At 47.4% G+C, this 23,887-nt stretch overlaps 2 protein-coding genes across 6 annotated transcripts; both read left to right on the top strand.

The window, feature by feature from the left end:
- The first annotated feature begins 2,411 nt into the window (after positions 1–2,411).
- Positions 2,412–8,423, top strand: lgals3b (lectin, galactoside binding soluble 3b). Of its 3 annotated transcripts, XM_026152566.2 has the most exons (8): positions 2,412–2,445; positions 3,669–3,747; positions 4,889–4,910; positions 6,456–6,582; positions 7,002–7,180; positions 7,256–7,344; positions 7,873–8,041; positions 8,128–8,423. In XM_026152566.2, the coding sequence occupies exons 3-8, from the start codon at positions 4,905–4,907 to the stop codon at positions 8,284–8,286; spliced, it is 729 nt and encodes a 242-aa protein (XP_026008351.1). In that variant the 5' UTR covers positions 2,412–2,445; positions 3,669–3,747; positions 4,889–4,904; the 3' UTR covers positions 8,287–8,423. The 3 variants fall into 3 exon arrangements, with proteins under 3 accessions (XP_026008351.1, XP_080149652.1, XP_080149653.1); XM_080293526.1 differs by lacking the exon at positions 2,412–2,445 and having other exon boundaries at positions 3,720–3,941; XM_080293527.1 differs by lacking the exons at positions 2,412–2,445; positions 3,669–3,747 and adding an exon at positions 4,425–4,520.
- A 5,086-nt stretch (positions 8,424–13,509) lies between these two features.
- On the top strand, positions 13,510–23,882 carry fbxo34 (F-box protein 34). Of its 3 annotated transcripts, XM_026152058.2 has the most exons (4): positions 13,510–13,746; positions 16,465–16,666; positions 20,381–22,291; positions 23,557–23,882. In XM_026152058.2, exon 3 carries the CDS (start codon positions 20,388–20,390, stop codon positions 22,287–22,289), a length of 1,902 nt encoding a protein of 633 aa, XP_026007843.1. In that variant the 5' UTR covers positions 13,510–13,746; positions 16,465–16,666; positions 20,381–20,387; the 3' UTR covers positions 22,290–22,291; positions 23,557–23,882. The 3 variants fall into 3 exon arrangements, with proteins under 3 accessions (XP_026007843.1, XP_080149650.1, XP_080149651.1); XM_080293524.1 differs by lacking the exon at positions 23,557–23,882 and having other exon boundaries at positions 20,381–22,796; XM_080293525.1 differs by lacking the exons at positions 16,465–16,666; positions 23,557–23,882 and having other exon boundaries at positions 13,543–13,746; positions 20,381–22,796.
- The last annotated feature ends 5 nt before the right edge of the window (positions 23,883–23,887 follow it).

Genomic DNA, 23,887 nt, shown 5'->3' with positions numbered 1-23,887 from the left:
CAAGAGTTAACAGCCACTTCCTGCTAGTTACCGGATAAGCTGCAGGCCTGGGCCAGGGGCCTCGCTGTGAGGAGGTTTATCTGCGGCTCCTCGCTGCAGGTTTCTGCGTGGCTGAGCCACAAACCGCAGGTGTGTGTGCAGGTACACCTCCGCTCTCTCCACACTGACCCGTCCGTTACCAAGTGCAGCGTTTCACACTACGACGGGTTTCTTCAGGTCTTTTCATGAACTTTCAGAAATTGTAATGATTTAATAAAAACAGAGTTTTGGCTTAAAGGTAATTTTACGTTTCTGACTGAGCTCAGATTAATGACGTAACTCTGCGTAAGGATGAACAAGCTTTCCATCGTTGGCTGCTAGCTGTTAGCGTTAGCTACGGCTAACTTTATATTGAAAAGAAAATGAGAAACAGGAATAAGAGGACTCGCTCAGGGTCAGTCCTTCATCCTGATGTTTGACAGCTAACACTTAGTTTGCAGACGACGTAATAATAAACAATAATAAACTTTATTGTCATGGCAACCTCGATATTCTTTAAGGATGAAATACAAAAATAATCAAACTACGGGGGGAGGGGCTTAAATACCGTTTATTATGTGAGTGCGGTGATAAGACGAGCATCATCATCATAAACAGTCTGTAACCTAAATCATCTCTCACACACACACTCACTCACTCACTCACACACACACACACACTCACTCACTCACTCACTCACTCACTCACTCACACACTCACTCACTCTCACACACACACACACAGAGTGGTTGTCTGTTTGGGTCTCTACTCTCCTGCTGGACTGGTTTTGTGTCGAGGTCAGCAGCTCAGATGGGATTATCCCAGTCTGCAGGCAACACACACACACACACACACACACACACACACACACACACACACACACACACACACGTTTCACTACTTTCATTTTAAGAAAACAGAATGCAAACATGACCTCACCATCAGGCTGAGCTGATTTCTGGATATTCCCGTCATAGTCGTGTGTTTATTGTGTTTCATGTCCCTCTGTTAGTGGCTCCAGTTATAGTTCTGTGTTGCTATGAACTGTTCTTGTCTTTAAGGAAAGTTTTTCCACTTGATGTGTCACATGTTCAGTTTATGTTGCTCTCATAACCAGTGAGATGATTTAACATCACTGAAGCTCTTTAAAGAAAACCAGGAAGTAGGTGTTAAAGGGTGAAGTCTGATGGAAATCAGCTGCTTTAACCTTGAAAATAAACCAGAGCTTCAGCTTTTGGTTTTATTATGAAAAACAAGGACAGGAAATGTGGTGTTATGAATCTGCAGATCCACAGCTCCCCCTGCTGTCGTTCAGCTGCTGTGACAAAGCCTGCTGCTTCATGTCTCTCTCTCACACACACACACACACACACACACACACACACACACACACACACACACACACAGAGTGAATAAATCCATTGAACTTGTCACAGATGTGTTCTCGTTCTCTGTATCTTGAACTGTAACATCATCGTTAAATATCATTAACTAAAAAACAACCTTTTATATTGTAAAGACCCAACAATAATACTGAGAAACCCCAACAATCATATGACGCCCTATGAGCAAGCACTTTGGCGACAGTGGGAAGGAAAAACTCCCTTTTAACAGGAAGAAACCTCCGACAGAACCAGGCTCAGGGAGGGGCGGGGCCATCTGCTGTGATTGGTTGGGGTGAGAAGGAAGACAGGATAAAAGACATGCTGTGGAAGAGAGACAGAGATTAATAACAGATATGATTCAGCAGAGAGGTCTATTAACACATAGTGAGTGAAGAAGAAACACCCAATGCATCATGTGGCGCATGCTGTGGCGCACGCTGTGACTCAGACGGTGCAGCAGTAATCGGTCGGCAGTAAGCAGGTCACTTCCTGCTGATACTGCTCCACCAGGAAGTGGACACAAGGACGCAGATTCTGTGCTGTGTGTGCACTGACAACTATATAATGGTTCATTTTGAACACACCCCTGGTTAAAAAAAAAAGTGCACTTTGCGGTTCAAATGTAAAGGATGGTGTGGGGGCGTCCCTGCAGGTGTTCACCGACGTGTTTGCGGAGCTGCTGGAGGATTACCTGAGTGCTTCAGACATGCAGTCACTCCACCACACCTGCTCGGTGCTCGGTGTCAGGTGTGTGTAGGTGTGGTGAGACCCATGTCCCTGGTGTGAGGGGAAACTTTAACATTACAATAAAAAAGGAGACATGTTTGAGGCGAGGATGAAGAAGATTAACAGAAGGACGGCTTTGATCCTCACTGCTTCCACAGGAGTGTGAGGTGCGGCCAGGTGCATTTACTGACTCATCAGTGTGAGTGCCTCGATGAAAGCTGACGTCTTTCCAGTTTGCAGGTATGGAGCGTTCGGCCGTGTTAAACCAATGAGGCAGTCTTTCAAAGAGTGGACGTCCTGGAAAATTCACCCCAAGGTCAGAACCCTGAGCTCCATCTCACTCTCTACTGTTGTGACCTTTGACCCTGTACAGTCAGAAACAGGTGGAACCAGTACGGCCGGTTTGTAAAGCACCAGGACAAAGAGCCTCCTGTGCTCTGTCAGACGAGACTGAGGAGCAGATATTCTTCATGCACAGCAGCACGTTTGGAGGAAATGTGCAGTTTCTCCTGTCTGTTGTTTATTCCTGCACACCTGGCACGGAGCACCCATGATTACTTTGTACAATAACAATAAAGGGCTGCTCTATTCTGACCAAACACCTGACAGCAGCTGTGAGCACGGTGGAGGAGGGACGATGAACTCCAAACTGTCCCAGAGTCAGTGTGAGGACGTCTGTCCCACAGATAAAGCTGGGACCAAACTGGGTCATCAGCAGGACAAAGATCCAACAGAACGGCTGAAAAGGGAAAGAACGGAGCTGCTGCAGAGCTCAGAGAGCTGTGCATGAACGAATGCTGCAAACCTCAACGACCAAAGCTCGTCCAGACGCAGACCGATCACTGCTGCTGAGTCACAGAGGGACCAGCTCGTCAAACCGAGTGTTTCTTTCACATGTGAAGCACATCCGTCGTCCTCTGTGGGTCGTACCCTCCACAGCAGGGTCAACACCCGTTTACTTCAATCTCACTTAAACTTAAATCACTAAGTACAACAAAAAAGTAATCTGAGTATTCCAACGGCCCGCTGTAATCAGTATCATGTTCGACTCTCTGGTCCACCAAGTGGAAAAAAACAAACAGCCATGACACGAGGTGGGCGGGAACTTCCAGGAATCAGGGTTGGGAAGCTCATCTGATCCTGGGAAAGAGCGAAGGAATGTTATTACCGCCACATGGAAAGTTTCTGCGTGTGCAGTAACCATGTGACACGCTGCAGTTTCTTCTTATTTGTTTCTGCTTTTATCCTTTTGTAACATCTCTAACGTCCCCTTTGTGCTGCTGTAACAGGTGGATATTGTCCAAAACAATCGTGTTCTGTGTAGTGAGGGTGTGGTCTGATTGGCTCTTCAGGTTTCCTGGTAACATAAAAACAGACCAATCAAACCTGCAAAGAACATCATCAATAACTATGTGCTAAATCCGGCTGTCAGCAAACAACAGCAGGGTTCAAAATAAAAACACACCCAGCTGTGTGTGTGTGTGTGTGTGTGTGTGTGTGTGTGTGCGCGCGCGCGGTGTGGGTGTGGTCTGCATACAGGAGCAGGGCGAGGCTCAGGACTTAAAGCACGTCTCCTGTTTCAGAGTCTGTGTGATCAGCAGCGCTCAGGTGAACTCAGGTAGGTCTCCTTCCCGTCCTCGTGCTCTCTGCCTGCAGGTTGGACTCGGTCCGGCGTCTCTTCCTCTGATGCTTGAATCAAAGCACGCAGACAAACAGGAAGCTGCCGAGACCCCCGATTCGGTTCGTTGTTCAGAAGAAGAGGAAGTTGCTGAACTGTGAGGTTTCGTGTCTGTTACTCAGGGAGCTTTGACTGTGAGTGCTTTCATTCAAACTTTATTTACACCGAGCAGCGCACAGAGGAACAGACGCCTCTTTGACTCGAGCTCAGGAGCAGCAGAGAGGTCTGCTGACAGCCATGTGATCCTGGGCGGCGTCTGCTCCTGCTGCAGGCGCCATGTTTGTTTGTTTAGCATGAGAACGTTGCTCCACCCCCCAGCAGCAGGAAACCACAGGAACATCTGGAAAACATTCAGAGGGCACTTCTGCACAGTCTGATTTTGCGGTTTCACACCTCGCTGACAGAGTCCTGCAGGGATCTGCGTCTCCTGCTGGAATCGAACCAGCAACCTTTTGATACCAAGTGACAGCATAGACTAATACATCGATACCAACACACAGAAAGCATTTAACTTCCAGATGACTTCAGAGAACGTAAACTGGGTGATGTGGTTCTGTTCCCAGTTTGAGACCAGGAGGAGACAAGATCATGTGACATGCTGCTCTGCTAGCTGTGGTGCCCCCTTGTGACTAACGCAGCAGCTGCTTTTCACTGATTTCTGATCATGTCGTATTTCTGCATTCAGAAATTCAGCATTCAGAAGCCACTCTGAGGTCAGCTGGCTATGTTTAAACAAGTTTAAATGTGAAGGTTTGTTAGTTTGTCTGTTTCTGGGATCCATGTAAACGACACGAACACGGTTCAAAGGTCGAGTTCAGGGACTCCAAACGAGCTGCAGCTGAGCCTTAAAGGGCCGAATCCCCAAAAACCAAAACCTGAGTGTAGCGCCTGCTGTGAGCGCGAGCAGAGAGGAGAGAGGAGAGGATGGTGATGAGGGCGGCGTTTTTTTGCAGTTTGTGTATCACTTTCAGCTTTTTGTCATGTTGTTTGCGCTCCGTGTCACGACTCGCACCACCACACCCTCAGACCTCATTTTCTTCTTCTTCTGGTTTTAATGCTTCTTCCTGTCTGTGTGTTTCAGGTTGCAGAAGACCAGAATGGACGTGAGTCACTTTCTTCTCTTTCATCTTCTCTCACAAACTTTCACCTGGATGTTTCCTGATGTGCAGCTTTCAGGTTTTATCGATGCTTCGGTTACATTAGGTGGAACGTGCAGCACGGTCCTGTTAATGTGGTCACGAGGCAGCAGCTGATTATCTAAACGAAAAACTCAAACTTGTGTGTGTGTGTCCGTGCGTGTTCCTGTCTAGCTATCTTTGTGAGGACCGATACATGCATACTACTATACTTGTGAGAACCAACAGGCACTTGTGACACACACAACCCGGTCCTCACAAGTTTGAAGTGTTTTTGAGGCTCAAAATGTGGTTTTAGTGTCAGGGTTACAATTAGGTTAGGGTACGGGTCAGGGTCAGGCATTCATCTTTAATGGTTAGGGTGGGGGCTCTGGAAAGCATTATGTCAATGAAGGTCCTCACTAAGATAGCTGAATGGGGTTGTGTGTGTGTGTGTGTGTGTGTGTGTGTGTGTGTGTGTGTGTGTGTGTGTGTGTGTGTGTGAGAACAGGGCGTTATTATTCCTTCTTTAGAGCGAGTTCATACAGAACATTCCAGAAGAGTCTGTCACTGAACACACCCTCAGTGTGAACCGTGGTGCGTTCAGTTGCACTCGGTACTTCAGACGGCCACTTCTGGCCTGAAGGTCAGACAGCGTCTCTTAAACGTGTCCCTCTGGCGTTGCGGGCGCTGCTACGGTGAGGTGAAGCTGGACCACTGACGTGGGGTCGTAGCAAAGCTTTGGCAGCGTCTCAGCTCGTGTTTCAGACACATTGTCTCTGTGGCGGACTGAAGAGTAGTCACTGTTTCATATGTTTTACAAACTTTTATTGTGAAGTGTTGACTCTTCCTGTTCATAACCTCTGCAGCCCTCGGTGGAATTCATCCTCGACTTCTTCTCCCAGTGATCCCAGAGCAGTTTGACAAAGTCCAGCATTTTCCAGCACAGGCTTCTTCCTGTTAAAATGCAGTTCTTCCTTCCCGGTATCACCTAGCACCTGCTCATAGTGTGGTTGTTGAAGTTATTTCCTACTGTTTTCGGGTCTTTACTGTTTAAAGCACTGGGAGGAGACTGTTGGCAGAGACAGACTCCTCAGATCTTAATCCCATCCAGAATCTGTGGTCAGTCGGCTAAGACCTGTGAGGCAGGATTTGGCTCAGAATCTGCAGAGGTGATGAAGAAGAAGGCTGAAGAGTACAAATCCTGACTCTGTGGACATTTAGACTAAAAGTTTTTGAAACTGAAATGATTTCCCTCTCACAGAAACAGGTGAAACAATAACGGCATGAAATGAAAAACACCCCATTAATAACACTTTCGTGACCTCAGTCCTTGTCTGACGGTGCACTGCTATGAATTATGGGATGGAATGACCTCCTTTCCTCTCATAGAGGATGCTCCAATGTCCCCTCTGCTAAAGGAGGCAATGAAGGAAGCACCTTAGCCCTGCGTGTTTCAGGGACTGTGCTCAGTCAGAAACCGTCCCGAGGACAAAACGAGCTCAGGGTTTCTTTGCTTCTGGGTGTCTGCAGCTCTCAGACGCTCTTGATGGTGGCACCACCCAGTCAGCAGCAGGAGGAGGTCTCTGGCCCGGTGGTGGAAACAACCAAGCAGGAGGAGGTCTCTGGCCCGGACAGCCCAATGCACCCGCGTGGCCAGGTAAGAGGTTTGAAAATCTGACGGTGAGTTTCACACCTTTCACTCTGCACATGGTTGAAATGACAATGAAGCCACCTGACTTGACTTGATCAACCCAAGCACAAGCCCAACCCTCCGCTGTAGAGAAATGAGACTTTTACTGACCTCTGACAGTCACGTCTCTGAAGGGACTTCAGTCTTCACGAGGCCTCATTAATAGCAGCCTCTTTACATCCACCAGGTCACCTTCTACCTGTCTAAGGTTAGGGTGGGGTGTCACCTGTCAAACAGTCTCCTACAGTTATTTTGCCATTGCCGTTCGCAGCTTCCATCTGGGGTTATGTGTGGACGTTAGCCTGTGGTGCCCAGGTGGATGTTCGCAGGTTAAATAAACAGGTGAATGTTTGTGGAAATGACTTTTGCCTCCACTGAAACCTCAGGTCAGCCCAACCAGCCCACCTGGCCCGGAGGTTCCACTGCTCCAGCCTGGCCTGGAGGTCAGCCTGCTAACCCTACCTGGCCCCAAGGCCCCAGCCAGCCCAGCGGACCTTGGGGTCCAGGTCCAGGCCCTTCACCCGGACCTGGACCCACTCCTCCTGTTGCACCCCAGCAGAATCTGGTGAGCCAAACAGAGACGGAAACAGAGGACAGGCAGAAGGACAGATGTAGTAAACAGCTGTTTTCTTCTTGACAGACGGTTCCCTTCAATATGCCTCTGCCTCAAGGAGTGTACGACAAGCTGCTGATCACCATCGCTGGAACTATCAAACCCAATGCTGACAAGTCAGTACGAATGCTGTGATGTCACATAGTGACGAGAGAGCAGAGGTCAGACTAACGAAGCGAGCAGGCGGGTGTAGAGCAGAGTAAACAGGAAGCACAGAGCGATAAACTGACAGTGGTTAAATCCAGTCATTACTGAGTAACAGTAATGAAAGCAGGGCAGTAGAAGAAGACAGTGAGCTGTTACCCGTAGTAACGCACTCATGTCACCTCATTGGACAAACTTTAGGTATAATCACACAAAACCTTCATGTTTGCTGTGAACACATGATTAAAAAACAACGAGAGATGTGAGGACAGCTGGTGTCTCGTTCACCTTAACAAGGATGAGCGAGGTCAGGCATCAGCTACACTTTCATTTGTTTGCATTCGTTTGCTTGTTTCAGTGAAGCAAAATCAGACTTGCTTCGCTTAACGCCGCATTAACATTGGCCAAAAAGAGAAACGATTGATCCAGATAATCAGATCCTGATGGAGGAGAAGCTCTAATAGAGTCAGTAATTCACTGAGGTCTCTGTGATTCATCAGGATCACGGTGGACCTGGCCACAGCTCGTGACATCGCCTTCCACTTCAACCCTCGCTTCAACGAGGGCGGCAAGAAGGTGATTATCAGAAACAGCTGCATCGGTGAAAAGTGGGGCAAAGAGGAGAGGGAGCTGCAGCACTTCCCGTTTGTGCCGGGGCAGAATTTTGAGGTCAGACAGCTTAAAAAAAAATCCTCAGTTTGATTTCTGTGAGGCGGAGATGACACCAACAACAGTCTCTCATGTTTCTCTTCCAGATCAAGATCCTGTGCACCAACACGGAGTTAAAGGTAGCTGTCAACAACTCTCACATGCTGGACTTCAAGCATCGTATCACCAACCTGAGAGACATCAAGAGACTCAACATCTACTACGACCTCACGCTGTCCAGGGTCAACTTGGAGATGTTGCCCTGAGACAGGCTGCTGACCCAGCAGAGATCAGTCAGGAGGAAATTATCAGTGAATGTTTGAAGGTGATCATCAGCAGATGCTTTGATTCTTCCACATGTTTCTGTTCAGGTGTCTAATGAATAAAGACTTCATATTCTGGGTTTTGTGCTTATTTCTGTGTCCTGCCTGGATGCCTGAAAATGATGAGCCTAGTTAAACCACGACAAACTCTTCAAACAGGAGTTTTAAAACAGCTGGGGTCATCTGCAGAGGAGTGAGTGAGCGTTACCAGAGACCGTCTTATGGCCTCTGACAGCAGAGATGTCAGTGCAGCATTTAATGCAGCTTCAAACAGAGACTCCAACACAGCGTTGGTGTTACAGGAAGCACTGGAGTGGCTGAATCTTCCAGTTTATAGGGACGAGGATCAGGGCCACTGGAAAAAAAAAAGTGTGGACGTATTTTTTTCAAAATCAGAATTCTGAGAAAAAAGTCTGACACTTTTTTGTTTCCTCCTCTTGCTTAAGTTTGTTCACGTAAACAAGGAATGTTTTTTTACACGAAGCTCCACGGGGTTATGTTCTGGGAACAACACTTTTAGAAAACACTGCATATTTTTCATTGCTGTGCGGATGATACCCAGTTTTATTTATCACCTGACAGAAACGTTCAGCCTGCAGTTCCTCTAATGTCCAGCAGGGGCTCCAGCGGCAGTGTTGGGAAGGTTACTTTTAAAATGTATTCCATTACAAAATACAGAATACATGCCCCAAAATGTATTCTGTAACGTATTCCGTTACGTTACTCAATGACAGTAACGTATTCTGAATACTTTGGATTACTTAATATATTATCATGGTTTTTACAACAACGTGAATGTACTATTGCTGTGTGATTTATTACTATTACTGAAGGTCCGCGACTCCGAACTGTAGTAAAGGGACCTCTGACTAATACGGCGGGGTCCCTGTCGGCTCGTAGCCGAAAAATAGCTTTACTTTGTTGTGTGGGTCAACTTTTCTTGCGAGAGACAGAGAGAGGCGTTGAAAGACTGCTCCAACGGAACTTATTGTTTTCGGAGGAAAACACGAACACGGTGTACAGTCGAGTCTTAATAGCTTACTTACAACTGGGCTCGTCAGGCACTCTTCTTGGCTGCAGTGGTTATTATTATATTTACATGCTTCCAGCTCCCGTTTTTGCTCGATGACAACTCGTACCTTTCCACTCCCCTTTTTCTCCCTCCTCGCGCTCACAGACACATAACGTGTATGGCAGTCCATTCTCCCTGCAGCACGGACTACACTGCCCATGATGCTACATTCTTTAGAGCTATGCTAGTAGCATTCTGCCTGTTAGCTTAGCACAACAACAACGAAAAGGCGCTCTCTCACCCAGGAAACACACAGTCGCAGAGAGAGAGTGAGCGTCACCCTGTAACCATGGCAACCGTAACGCTGCCGCCTGGAACAACAGAACGTAGCTGTCAAACAAAACCCAAACAGTCCTGACCCACGACAAAATGAAACAGGAAAGTACCGCAGTGTAATCCATTTATTTCAACAAAGTAACTGTATTCTGAATACCACCTGTTTAAACGGTAACTGTAAGGGAATACAGTTACTCATATTTTGTATTTTAAATACGTAACGGCGGTACATGTATTCCGTTACTCCCCAACACTGTCCAGCGGTGAGTCGTCCCTTCAGATTCCCATGTTAAAATAAACATGTTTACAGCCTAATGTAAGAAACTGGTCCAGAGACGTTTCCCCTTCATAACAACTACAGAGAGGAAGAATGGCATCGTGGCTTCAGAGCCTGGCAGCTTAGTGACAAGCAAAGGTTTTGGATTCACATTTAAATAAATTCATTTTTCTTCCATCCATTTACTTCAGCTTATCCAATTCAGGGGGCCTGGAGCCCATCCTCGACCCCATAAGGTGAGAAGCGGGGTTCGCCGTGGGTATTCACATTCACACCTACCAGCAGCAGAGATGGGCCGCGTTACTGCAATCTGTAATCTGATTACTTTTTTCGAGTAACGAGTAAAGTAAGGGATTACTATTGCAAAAACGGTAATTAGATTACCGTTACTTTCCCGTAGGAACGCTGCGTTACTAAAACTGTGATTTTTTTTGCGAGAATGTCTCACGACAGTGACGTAAGCGAGTGCGCCGTTAGTAACAACAGCTGTGTGCAGATCAACAGTGGATCATATATCGATTGTGGGAGAGAGTATGAGCATGCAGCGTTTAAAGCGTGGAAGTACTGACCTTACTTTGAGTTTGATTCCATAAAAAGTGACAAAAACGTTAGCGTCCATCGTGCGTGGGAAGAAAACTTCTTTTTACAGCGAAAGACCCCCTAAACTTCCAAGCAGGCACCGAGTGCGCTACGACGTAATGGGAAACTCACAGAAAAACTCGCGGATTCTTCAACTGACCGCGGCACACCTGCATCAGGGCAAACCTCCGCCTACAGCAGTCCTGCTTTACAGATGAAAATAGAGCAACAGGACCACTGAGTCTTTGACTTTATTTATGTTCTGCTAGGGCTGGGCGATATATCGAGTTTTTTAAAAATATCGATATATTTTCATACGAGATATAAGATGTGACAATATCGTTTATATCGATATAGTCTATGTTACGTTATAATTATACTTGTGGAGCCGCAGGTATACCTCTCTTTCGTCCACTTTTGTCTCTACGCAACGTTACTCGGCCTCACCTCTCCTTCACTGAACACAACTCCCCCCTCCCCCTTAGCTTCACCTGCAGGCAATTAGTGATGGGACGTTCTGTATCGAGGCTTCGGAGCGTGTGTCGAGTAATGGAGGGGGCGTTTCCGCGAAGCGCGTATCGAGGCTTGCTTCATTTATGGGAGGAGCTGAAAATGATGACGTCCGAAGCCTCGCTGCCCGGCTGTACCACGTGACTGGTTCATGAAGCGGTTCGAACTTTGCCGCAAATAATCATTTTCCATACTGCCAGCATAAATATACACAGTATACTGCCATCACTACAATATACATGTTTTACACACTCCTTTTGTTGTTGACATTTACAGGCTGTGTGCAAAATGCCACACTCTTCAAATTCATGCCAGCTATTATTTTTACGTCCAGTAGGTGTCCTGCTAGAGCAAATGAAGCTTCATGAAGCTTCGCGTTGGGGTGAACCAATTGGATGAAAAGCTCCAGTGCTTCATGGGGCTTCATCTGCCCATCACTACAGGCAATGACAAGATGAAAGCGGAATATCTCCGTTAGCGAGTTACCGTGCGTGGGGCTGGACGGCGTCAACGTGTTAGCGAGCTAACCGCGCTAGCGAGCTAACCGCGCTAACGACATGCAGCCAGGAGGGGCTGCACGGCCTAAAATCCTTTCATTTTCTCAAAAATCGACAGTGCGCCTTATGTATGAATTCTGGTTGTGCTTACTGACCGCGAACCGATTTTATGTGGTACACAGCGCTCAGCAATCTGTCAAAAAATGTTTTAATATGACTTTGCTAAGCTACGGAGCTGCACCACTTGATGGATTGTCGGAGGATTACGGCTACCGAGGAGGAGCCTCGCGGAGTGATACGTACTGTGTGTGTATAAGGACCTGTTCAGAGACGTGGTGCAGCTCTGAAATCTGTCTCTTTGTTATTATGCTCAGCGTCTATTAGTTTACATTTTGACTGCACAATTGTGAGCTTTTTGTTATGCACAAAAACAACATTGTTTTCTTTTATTTATGGACCATGATTATTTAATAAATGCTGATAATTTATTTTTGAGTAATTTCTTCATGTACATCTACGCTGTATGTAAATAAAAGTGCCCGTGTGACATCTGGGACACAGTGTGACTAGGAACTCTCTTTTTGTTCTTAACTTATGGCTTTTAAAAAAAAAATCGAGATATATATCTTATATCGCCATCCAGCTAAAAAATATCGAGATATGAATTTTGGGTCATATCGCCCAGCCCTATTTTCTGCTGTGTTTTACTTGCATCTATTTGAAAGACTGAGTGTAAACATAAAAAATATTTTATTTTATGTGCTGGAATGTGCAGAAAATAGGTTTAAATGTTAAACTAATTTATTCAACTCAGAGAATGTTGCATATAATTAAATTTTTGCTTGATGCATAAAGTTAAAAGATTAAAACTGATAAAACAAGTTAAAAAAAGAGAATTTTCCATTTGATTACATTTTGTATGATGGATTATGTAGAAAAAGTAGAACTGGGCTGAAAGATCTATCGCTTTATCACCTCTTCAGGTTGTAAATCGTGTTTTTAAAAAGTAACTAAGTAATTAATTACTTTAGAAAATAAGTAATCAGTAAAGTAACTGGATTACTTTTTTGGGGAAGTAATCAGGATTACTTCTTTCAAGTAACTTGACAAACACTGACCAGCAGTGTGGAACTGACTGTTGGAGGTAGCCGGAGAGAAGCCGTGCAGACACGTGGGAAAACATGCAAACAAAGAAAGAAATCTATGACGGACTGTCAGAGCTACATTCAGGAACAAATGTGTCCCTAGTTCTCCTACATACACTCGAAAAAATATAGAATTACTTTAAAGTTAGCGTGTCAGCACAGCCAGTAACTCTGAGGAAGAGTTTACCTGAGTCATTCACAGAGGTGGCAAAAGTACAGACTCTCTTTACTTCTAATACATAAAGATTTTTTAAAATGTTTTTATGGATGATGCACTGATTGGAAACCGCTTTTAATAATAATAAGGGATTGCATTTATATAGCGCTTTCGGGGCCCTCAAAGCAGGCGGTAGGTGAAGTGTCTTGTCCAAGGACACAACCAGCGAGACTGTCCGAGTCATGGCTCGAACCGGCAACCCGAAGATCAGTGTAATGATTCCGTGTGGGGAAAACAATCAAACTAACGATCATTTCTACTGAGAGCTGCAGAGGATTGTGTTGGTGTGCAGGCTGTGATCAGCTGACCTGCTGTCTCTGTGGATGTACACCTTTAGTCTTTTGGGTTATTTCGGGTGAACTCCGTGGCTTTTCAGTCTCAACACGTAAAGTGTAAAGTCCGTTCTTGTGAGGTGCTTAGCACAGACCTGGAACCCTGCTCGGATTCAAACCCGGGACCTTCTTGCCTTCGTGCCGTTGAGCCATCATCGTCCATACTGATGAAGCGTGTCGGCCCTCTGGGTGTCGCTAAAACCGAACCTACATGTTGTTGATGCTCAGGCTAGGACTGCTACGTCATTACGCACAGCCGCAGGTTGACGTGCGCGTGCTCGATCGGGAGCTTTACTATGTAGTTAGGTGAGGAGCGCGCACCTCCGTGCTGCGTTTAAGCGTTAAACAGTTTAAAAGTGGGTCCACGCACCGGCGAAGCGAAGGCACCGACAGCAGCTGGGCTACGGACAGTCAGGACACCCCGGACCGGAGGACTGCACCGTCTGCGGTCGCTGCCAGCGGAGCTCCCCAGTGGACGGACTCAGCTTCCTCCTTCAGGTCAGTGCGACCCGCGGCCTCTCCTCTCCGAGAGTCCGCGGCTCGGGGCCGCTGCTGGGTGTCGGTGTGGGGGTGGAAACGATCCGATCTCCACCCGCAGCGTCTCCTCAAACTTCCTCCGTGTCCTCTGGAGTATCGACGTGCCGCTCCGTCCTCCTCTGCTCCCCGCTAGTTAGCTGCAGACGCTAGCTAGTTAGCCAGGTGTTTAATGAGAGCGAGCGGCTGCAGCTAGTAGCATGCTAACTAGCGCTGCGGCAGCGAAGTTTGTTTTCGTGTAGCTCGGTTGTTTGTTTGTAAACAGCGCACTTGTGCAGGACACTTTGTTTACCGAGTGTGGCTGCGGGTGTGGCGGAGCTCCAAGCCGCTCCCAGCTGGGTTACCGATTAATGTTCGCCGTTAGCAGGGCGGAGGCCCAGGAGGGTGGGAAGTTTACAGGCTGTTAGCTGCTAGCTGTTAGCCTCGGAGTGCAGACTCAGCAGCTGGCGGTCGGTTTGGCCCGAGTCTGCCCCGGTCTGATCTGAGACTGAGCTCCCACAGGGTCTAATGTCCTCATGATGATTATAAAATCACTTTAGAAACACACATTCCTCTAAACTCTGTCACACCCTGAGATGAGTCAGAGCCCACAAACACTCTGTCTGTGTGTGTGTGTGGACGTTATCAGCTGGTGTCTCTGTCTTCAGCCCGTGGAGATCACAGCATGTGAGTGAACACAGTTTTTGTGATACTCGCTCCTCTTCAGGATCCTCGGGGTCTTCACAGGACTTTGAGCCTCTGCTGGAGAAGCCATCAGGACCTTGTTCCTCAGCAGCTCCCTCCTCTGCTTGTGTTAAACCTGACCACTCATATAACCTGTTAATGTGGTGCTTTCTTGGCTGTAAATGGACTTTAGTCTCAGGGGTTTCCTGGTTAAGTAAATAGAAGAATCAGTGGCCTGAAACACAGACCTCTGTCATTTGTACAGAATGTTTTAGGCTCCTGATCAGTGACTCAGCACTAAAGATGCTAATGATTAATCACTGATCTAAAGAAGCTTTTAATTTGAAGGCTCAGGACACTGCAGAGTTACAGATCTGCAGTGTGACACAATTTATTTGGATTCTAATCAACTTTTTGTGGAGATGTCATACAGATTATTATCATGAATGTTACAAATGTAAATGAGGTCACGTGCTTGAGTGCTCCTGCTCACCCTGAAGGGAACAGGCGTCGGACAGGCTGGGACACAGTTAGAACGCCACTCGGTGGACGGCAGCATGTCTTAGAGATGAAACCATAGGCAGATGTTGGTGTTTGTTTATCTTTACTTTCGCCCGTGTCAGATCAGACCTGACGGCCTCAGGCTGCTGGATCAGTGTTCCATCAGGGGAAGGTGGAATATAAAAACTTCAGTATCATCGTAAAATCCCCAAACAATCAATAATCTCCTGTTAACACAGTAAATAATGAGGCCTGCAGTGCTCCAGCATAAGCTCGCTGTCTGTTCTTTAATCAGAGTCAGCATCTGGCTCATTAGCATTAACAAAGCTTTGAAATGATCCCTGTTTAGACTGACTCGGCTTGTGTATTGATCCTGATCAGGATGTCTCTGACTGGTTCACGTCAAACAAAAGAGAAGGAAGCTGCAGATCCAGCAGCAGGAGGTGGTTTCAGGAGAGGGAGGAGGGAAATGCCTCCACTCCATCCCCCGCTCGGGCTCCTCGGTGTGTGTGTGGTTAATCAATCAGCTGATCGGTAATCATTTCTTATCATAATCTTTGACGCTTGAAGGAACAGAGTCAAGAAAGAAAAAGAACAAAGTGTACTTTATTAATCCCCGTGGGGAAATTCCTCTCTGCATTTAGCCCATTCACTCAGTGAAGCAGTGGGCAGCCATTGGGCGCCCGGGGAGCAGTGTGTAGAGATGGTACCTTGCTCAGGGATGCCTCAGGGTAGCTCTTCAGGGGAATCAAACCCCCCACCTTCTGATCATGGGCCCCCCACTCTACCTACTGAGCTATCCCTGCCGTCCTTTTTTTACGTGTTGAGCAGAAAGGGGTGAAAACGTGAGGCTACAGGACACCTGCAGTCCTGTCACACCTGTGCAGGTGAGCAGGTCCATGTCATTCAGGTTTCTCCTGAACTCTTCCTGTTGTGGGAGCAGGAAGCACCTGCAGATCGTCTCAGCTGGGAGACGTGGCGGGAATTAATCAGCTATGAAGCTGTGAGGAGAAACGGCTGGTCACTAAACTGTCAGCTTTTATTTTGAAATATTTACAGTTTCCTGCTTCAACAGCACAAACGCACACCAGTGCGCACTCTTGTGTTTGTGCGCCTGTGTGTGTACTGAACACACTGTGACCGGCTCCTTATATAGACAGAGAGGACAGAGCTGGCAGCTGATTGGCTGTCAGGTATCATGAGCTGGTGTCTCACTATAGACGCAAGCTGCAGGTTTGTCTGATGAACGGTGAGCTTTTCCTGCAGGCTGTGAGCTCGCTGCTGCTCCGCGTGTCGTAAACTGACTTCTGGCCCTGCTGGTTCACTCCCAGTCCTCCCAGTCTGAGTCTGCATGTCTGATCCAGCTGTTGTAGAACATGTTTTCATTTCATTTTGAAGATATTGATGATTATGAAGCTGCTTACGGTGTGAGGATTATACACCTGGGCCGTGACCTCAGGTGTGTGTGTGTGTGTGTGAGTCACTGATGTGTTGGTGTGTGCTTGTTTTTTCCTGCAGGGTGTGTGTGTGTGTGCGGTCACATCCTGACTCCTTTGGAGACCTTGGCGCAGGAGAAACAGCGCCTGGTTTAGCTTCCTGTGTGGGAGGAGTCAAGGCGAACGTCTGAGAAATGTGAAGCTGAAGGATCAGCGGAGCTGTCACTCAAACCAGTACCACGCCCCCCAGCACCACCACCGGCCAATCAGCACACAGAGTGGAGGTAAACACAGTTAGCATTGTGTAAAAGTGACGTAGAGAAACACATGAATACAACTCCCAAGATGCTGTGCGACAGATCAGAGCTCCGGGTTCTGATTCTGGATCAGTTTGTTCACATCACCACCTCGGCAGCCATCTTGAAACACCACTGGGCGGCTGTTTTGAATCTAAAGAGCTGACCAGGACATGAATACCTCAGAAACGCTGCTGATGACACAGCTGTGCCTCATCCCTCGCTGCATGCGTGTGACCTCTGACCTCCGTGTGCTCCCAGTGTGTTTTATACCTGGCTCTGATTGGCCGCCCTGCTGCGGTTTGTGTAATCCTAATTGTTCTCAGGCGCAGTGCTGACGGCCTGGAAACCAAACTCCTCTCGCTCAGAAACCTTAGCTCGTCTCGCTGTGGATCCGCATCTGATTGGATGAGAGCCGACTTCACTGCTACTGTGTTCAAACGGGCTTTTTGTTTCTGAGCACGGTTGTGTAACTGTGATGTGTTCGTACAAACACACCTTTTTCACGGGTTACATCATCACTGAGGTCATCCTGCAAACCCAGAGCTCTGAGTGCGTCCTGCCTCTGTAAGCTTCACAAGGTTGTATAAGCTCTGTGCACGCGGGACACTTCACACGAAGCTGTCTGCACGGCCCGGCTGGTATTTGCAGGGTTTATCCAAGCCAACTTTATTCATAATGGGCTTTAAAACAGCTTTTATCTGCTGGGAAAGCTGTTCTTACGGCGATGCTGCTGCTGCAGTATTAAAATCCTGCTTTAAATTCATGAATGCGGGCGTTGTCTCGTCACCTGTGCGGGTTCAGTTCAGAGATGAGTCCAGCTGAGGGGTTCAGACATGTCCTACTGGGAGGACGCGTTGGACACATAATGTCTCTCAGCTGGTCTGGGAACACCTCGGTGTTCCCTCAGCTGAGCCCGAGGAAGACTATGTTCTCCCAGAAAGAACCTGACACGGCCGTCGGGGAGCAGGAAGGTCCTCCTTCACTCACAGCTGTAAACCTGATGGCGCTCCTTTAATCTGTCTAGTCTCACCAAGGTTATTATCGTTAACGAAAACTAGAAGTGAAAAAACATTTTCGTTAACGGAAATAAAAACAAAAAAAGGAAAACTAACTAAAATGAACTGAATTTATAGCAAAAATGTGTTTAGTTTTCATTGATGTGTGCGTGTCCTACAATAGTCAAGGGTGAAAATGAAGTTTAGTTTCCAGTGTTTCTGTGTTGCTGCTCTGTCCACGTGCAGAATCGTGTCAGGAAAAGTCAGGAGAAAGCGCCAGAGTCCAATTTGGGATTACTTTGAGTATGACTGTGTTTTGGATAAAGCAAGTGTCTTGTAGTGGAAAGAGACAAATTATGAGGGACATTTCTAAAGGGAAAAATCCCACAAACCTTAAAGTGCACTTGAAAAGCTCACACAAGAAGGCTAACCTAGCTTACCTTGAGAAGGTAAGGGAGCACACTCAACCCTCATCCCCAGAAAACAGAAGCTAACCCCAGGCAAGGCAGCGTGATGCATCCCGAGACAACAGGACGGGGATATCTACATAACTGTGTGAGTCAATTGCCTTCAAAAAGTTTATCAATTCACTTGAACCAAAATTACGAACACGCGGTGGTGCAAGAGTTAATAGTCTCATTGGGGCCAAGATATACATTTTATAGTTGCCTGGTATCAATGGTTGTTCATCTGCCTTTATGTATTTATTTATTTATTTATTTATTTATTTATTTAAAGAACCCATAGGTGGGAATGTGAGTTGTCTGTCTCTGCGTGTTAGCCCTGCGACAGACAGGCGACCTGTGCAGGGTATAGTAGCTGGAATAGCAACATACCCAAGGATAAGCAGAAGAGAATGACTGATATGATGAAACTGCGATTTTGTTATACTTAATTATTGCAAACAACTAAAACTATAACTGAAACTAATCAAAACTAAACTGAAATTAAGGATTTTCAAAAAATAAAAACTAAACTAAACTAGCAAACAATTGGTAAAAACTAATTAAAACTGATATAAAATTGAAAATCTGAAGTCAAAACTAAATCAAAATAAAAACTAATTAAAATTGCAAAACTATTAAAACCCTGTGTCTCACCCTGAACGGCTGAGACGCAGGCGTGACAGGGAACTCTGCCGGTCATGTGACTGTTGGCCAGGTGACATGGCTTCACTGAAAACAAGTAATGATCAGCGCCGGGTGAGATTGACTTTATTTATCCCGAATGTTCAATAAACACAAAAAATGAAATGAACAGAATAAAATCACTGAAAAAGAAAAAAATCCTCATTAAATTAACTTTAAAATTTAATTAATTAATTTTTAATTTCTTTTTGATATTTGGGCTCATTGGGACCCGATAAATGTAAAAACAAAGAATTACAAGGTTTGTTTGTTTTTTTTTTTTGTTTTTTTTTTAACCTGATTTTTGTTTCTAAGAAAAATCAGAGGCACATATGAGGATATTCGTTTTAAAATGTTGATAGAACAGTGGCAGTATAATGTCCTTGTAAGTGGATATCAGGCCCTTGTAGAGCAAAATTGAGTATTTTAGTCTAAATAACCCAAAATGTGATGTCCACATATGTGGACGCAGGTCCTAGGAGGTTAAAAAAAAAAAGTCCCTGTGAAGTAAAATGACTCATTAAACACATTCAGACAAAATTAGAGTCAAAGTTTCTCACTCTGTCTGTGTCTGAGCGCACAGATCGTTTTGTCCTCTCCAATCAATAACCGATCATAAACATAATCAGTGTCCTGAACACGTCACACACATGCGAGTCCATGCGACTGATAGCCGAGAGCATGAAGCTGTCGTGGTTTCCTCCACATCTGTGCGGGCGTGTCTGCGGGCTCGGGCCCAGCCGAGCGCTGAGGTAATGCTGCTGCACCGAGCCTTCGTCATGATGGCATCCACCACCCAAAACGTTAAAAACATGCGTTTCTGCACATGCTCGGTACATGTGGTCAAGAAACATGAGGAGGGCAAGTGAAGAACGAAGAACAAACAAATCCAAATTATCCGGTTTAAACCTGCAGTTCCTGTGACGCCCACAGTGAGGCAGTGTGCACATCAAAGGGAGCTGAACATGTGTGTTTTTGGTCTCTGCAACTGACTCCCCCCCCCCCCCCCCCCCTTTCATATCAGCTGTCCCCCACCACCAAACATAAGCAACAAGCTTTTCTTATTCGCTTGAAGGAGGAGAGTTACAGCAGCCCCCGGTGGACGCGAGAGGAGCTGCAGTCTGTCAGGGCGCTGACCATAAACACACATGAGTTTGTTCATTACTGAGGCAAAAAGGTGCCGCCTTCACCTGAGTAACAGGAAGTCCATGGGCCTCCTCCACATCCCAGTTTTACGAGCAGAGGTAAAGTGTTCCAGTAAAACCAGTGTGGCCCTCCCTCGGACTAATAAGGCGTTCTTCATGAGGAGGAGAGGAAGCCTGACCTCAGATCAGCTCTGACGTGATCTCGTGTTGAAATGTTTACACCACGATCGGGTGATGAAATATCTCAGAATCACCTCGGAGAGAGTCTGACCTGCTCTGATCTGAGACGCACCCACAGGAAACACCTCTATCTGACTTTTATTTTGAAAATCTGAATGCCAAACATGTCGATAATTTCCTGGGGTCTTTTTATTTTGATAAGTCAATATCTCGGTTGGGTTTTAATCATGTGACCTCTCTGTCTCCCCACAGGACCATCATGCACCTGAAGTCTTACCCGAAGCTCGTGCGTTCAGAGCTGCGTCTCGATGCGTCCGGCGTTCAGACGGGGACGCAGCGGAGCAGTCTGTTTGTGAGCCAGCAGGGGGGGCTGCTCAGGACGTACACTGGTAACCATGGCAGCAGCAGCCGCTTCCCATTCAGTGTAATCTCCGCCAACACGCTGCGATGCCCAGCAAACGCCATCACAAGCAGCATGACGTCGCTCTGCCTCAAGACGCAGTCCGGCACCACCCTGCAGCACTTCCCACTGCTGCCGCCAGGCTGCGAGAACAACACGCCCAAACTGTTCCAGACTGCCGCTGAGGATGCCGACACGCCGCTGGATGTCTGGACCGTCATCAAACCCGGACACGTCCGCGAGAAGATCGCCATCTTTGTTTCAGAGAGGGGACGAGAAGATAGTGCCGGAGGTGGCGAGTGTGCTGCGAACAGCAGGGACAGGGCGCCGGCACCATGCACCAACTACAGCGTTGGGACGGGGCTGTCACGAGCCGTGAAGGCAAAGGGCAGCTGGGATGAAAACTGTACCGCCAAACGGCGCCGCCGGTCCGGAAACACCCAAAACCTTCAGCAAGACCAGAGTGCTTGTGGCCTCAGACCTGCTCCGCAGCGCCCGAACTCCGGTCAGCAGTGTGGTGGCGAACTGGGGACAGCAGAGGAGGCGGACCTGAAAGTGTCAGTGGTGGACATGGTGGCGTTTCTGGAGCAGAGAGTAAGTGAGCAGCAGCTGGACTCCAAACCTGTGCTCGCTCTCCAGAGGAGCTGCACCACTATCATGCTCTCCAGAGCCCCGCCCACCAAGCTCAGGGACGGCTCGGAGCACAGGGGGGAGGAGCCAGAAAGCATCAGAGTGTCAGATATGGTGGCGAGACTAGAGTCTAAATGTCTTAGGCGGCGGGCAGAGGGCAACCTGTCACGTAGCAACAGCCTGCGGAGGACAGCGGGGCGTGTGCTGCTCGCCGCTGCCACAGGTCACAGCTCCACCCCCAGCCAGCCTGCGTCACCATCATCACCTGCAGCTCAGTGTCTGAGCAGGGAACCAGTCGGCTGTCTTCCGGCCTCAGCTTTGACCACGCCCCTTTCAGGTGAGCTGGTCAAGTCGGAGGAGGCTGCAGGTGTGGAGAGGGAGCGCACTGTAACAGAGACTCACCTTAAGGCCCCGCCCTCTGAGGAGGAGGAGCCTGTGCCTGGCTTATTGTTTTTGTCTCCAACACCTGAGAAATGCGAAGACTCCACCCCCTCCCCCACACACTCGGCACACCACCCCCCATGCCACAGAGCCACCTATGTGCTTCAACCTTTTAAGCCCTCCCCCTGCAGTACTGACAGCCAATCAGAGAAGACTAGGAGGAGAGGAACTGAGGATGCTGGCGTAGTTAGCAACCCTGCCTCGGCGCCTCTGGTGTGGCGTGCGTCGGCGTCGCAGGACTTCCTTGAGAAGCGTCAGCGGCTGCAGCAGCTGCTGGAGCCGCAGCCGTACCTGACAGCGCTGCCGCACCACCTGCTCGTCAAGATCTTCCTACTGCTGCCGACGCAGAGCCTTGCCGCGCTCAAGTGCACCTGCAGTTACTTCAAGTTCATCATCGAGAACTACGGCGTGCGGCCCGCTGACTCGCTGTGGGTGTCAGACCCCCGTTACCGTGACGATCCCTGCAAGCAGTGCAAGAAGCGTTACGGGCGCGGCGATGTGTCGCTGTGCCGCTGGCACCACAAGCCGTACTGCCAGGCGTTGCCGTATGGCCCAGGGTACTGGATGTGCTGCCATGGCGCCCGCAGGGACACGCCTGGCTGCAATGTGGGTCTCCATGACAACCGCTGGGTCCCGGCATTCCACAGCATTAATGTGCCCATCTACCGCAGGAGTAACCATGACGACTGATTGTGAGTGTGTGCCGGGCAGAGGCTGTTTGTGCTCTTTGTGTGTGATGTCAGCAGCGTCCAATCAGAACGCTTTCACGCAGGATACCACGCCCACAAATCAAAAAGCCATGGAACTTTAAGCTGGATGATGTTTAGGTTAAAGATCGGTGCTCCGGCAGACGTAGTGACTGATTCTGATTATTGATTGCTGATCGATTAGATGTTTGAGCATCTCCCTGCGTCTGACGGAGCGCTGGCCTTGCGGCGCCGCCTGCTGCTCACCCCTCCCCCCCACAGCCTCCATGCTCTGATCTGCAGATCGATATCACTCACTGATCAGTGATCAGGTTTGGAGGAGGGGTCTCAGCCAGGACTCTTCCTCACTGGCTGGTTCCTGATCATCGTATTGATGAGGCTGAGTTATCGATAATATTTATTCAAATTCAGCCTTTATTCATTTATTTTTACAAACAGGAGCCGTACCTCCAAAATAATGCAAAATAATAACAAAAACAATTTGCATCTCAGAGGGATTGATTGGTCAAAAGGCCTGAAATCCTGAACTTTATTGATCACGATCACCAACAGAAAAAAAACGTCCTAACTGTGGGTTTCCTTCAACTTTTAATTTGAAAACAGAAGCTAAGTAGACTGCTTCATGTTTTTGCAGAGATGTATGACCCGATAATTAGATTTTTTTTTTTTTTTTTTTTTTTTTTTTTTTTTTTTTACACAGGAAGGGGTGGGTCTAACTGGTTAGCAACAGCTGAACTTTCAAAATAAGGGCACATAGAGTTATCTGATAGCAGCATCAAAGCGATGAAAAGTAAAAATATGACTCAGCAGCTGTCCGTCTGAGCAGCGTCTGGTGGGAGCAGAGCAGGTGGTCATCACGCGTCTCGCCCCCATGTCCCGTTTCCTGTTGTCAGAAACTTATAAATATATATTTCTTAAAACAGATGAAACTTTATTAGTCGGACGTCTGTAACCATGACGGAAATCCACCCGACACCTCCACGTCTGCACCAATCAGGATGGCTAAACTTTTCCTCCACCTCCCTCCCTCAGGGGCGGAGCCTAAAACAGCTGCATGGTCAATGTTCCCTCTGAGGTCATGCGCCAGTTTTTAAAGAAACTTTGTTTTATCACAGTAGAAGAAGTTTATTGATCATCATTATGTCTGATTGATTGGCCCAGCTGATCAATCAGCTGTTCAGGAATAATTGTGGGCGGGTCCTTGTTTTGACTTGTTTAAAATAAAATTTGGCTTCCTGAACTTTCTGCAGGTTTATCTGACCCTCTTACTGATCGATCAGCTGATTGGCTTATTGATTAAGCTTCATCTTTTTGATTCTGAGATGCAGAGGTTCCTGATGATCACCTGACTGATGGAGGCTGAGAGATGGGTGAGTGGGTGGAGCTTCAGGGGTCGACGACCTCTCTGTGCACCTTGTTTGTTTACATTTGAGTGTTTGTTTCCTGTGCGATCAGCTGATTGATAATCATTGATGAATCGAGGCCTTGAGCGTGGAGTCGGTGATTGAGAGTTTTAGAGTGTGTCGTTTGTCTGCTCCGTTTTTCTGTGCTTTAATAAAGAGCTTTTTTCATTGTTTCTGG

Source organism: Astatotilapia calliptera, chromosome 19 (assembly GCF_964374335.1).
Source record: "Astatotilapia calliptera chromosome 19, fAstCal68.1, whole genome shotgun sequence".
NCBI classification, from domain to species: Eukaryota; Metazoa; Chordata; class Actinopteri; order Cichliformes; family Cichlidae; genus Astatotilapia; species Astatotilapia calliptera.
This window is presented reverse-complemented; position numbering and strand designations above follow the sequence as displayed.

Excerpts from the sequence above, each read along its gene's own strand:
- lgals3b (XM_026152566.2), top strand. Across the intron at positions 7,181-7,255 it reads TTGCACCCCAGCAGAATCTG|ACGGTTCCCTTCAATATGCC; the intron begins GTGAGCCAAACA and ends TCTTCTTGACAG. Across the intron at positions 7,345-7,872 it reads ATCAAACCCAATGCTGACAA|GATCACGGTGGACCTGGCCA; the intron begins GTCAGTACGAAT and ends GTGATTCATCAG.
- fbxo34 (XM_026152058.2), top strand. The coding sequence starts at position 20,388 with ATGCACCTGAAGTCTTACCCGAAGCTCGTGCGTTCAGAGCTGCGTCTC.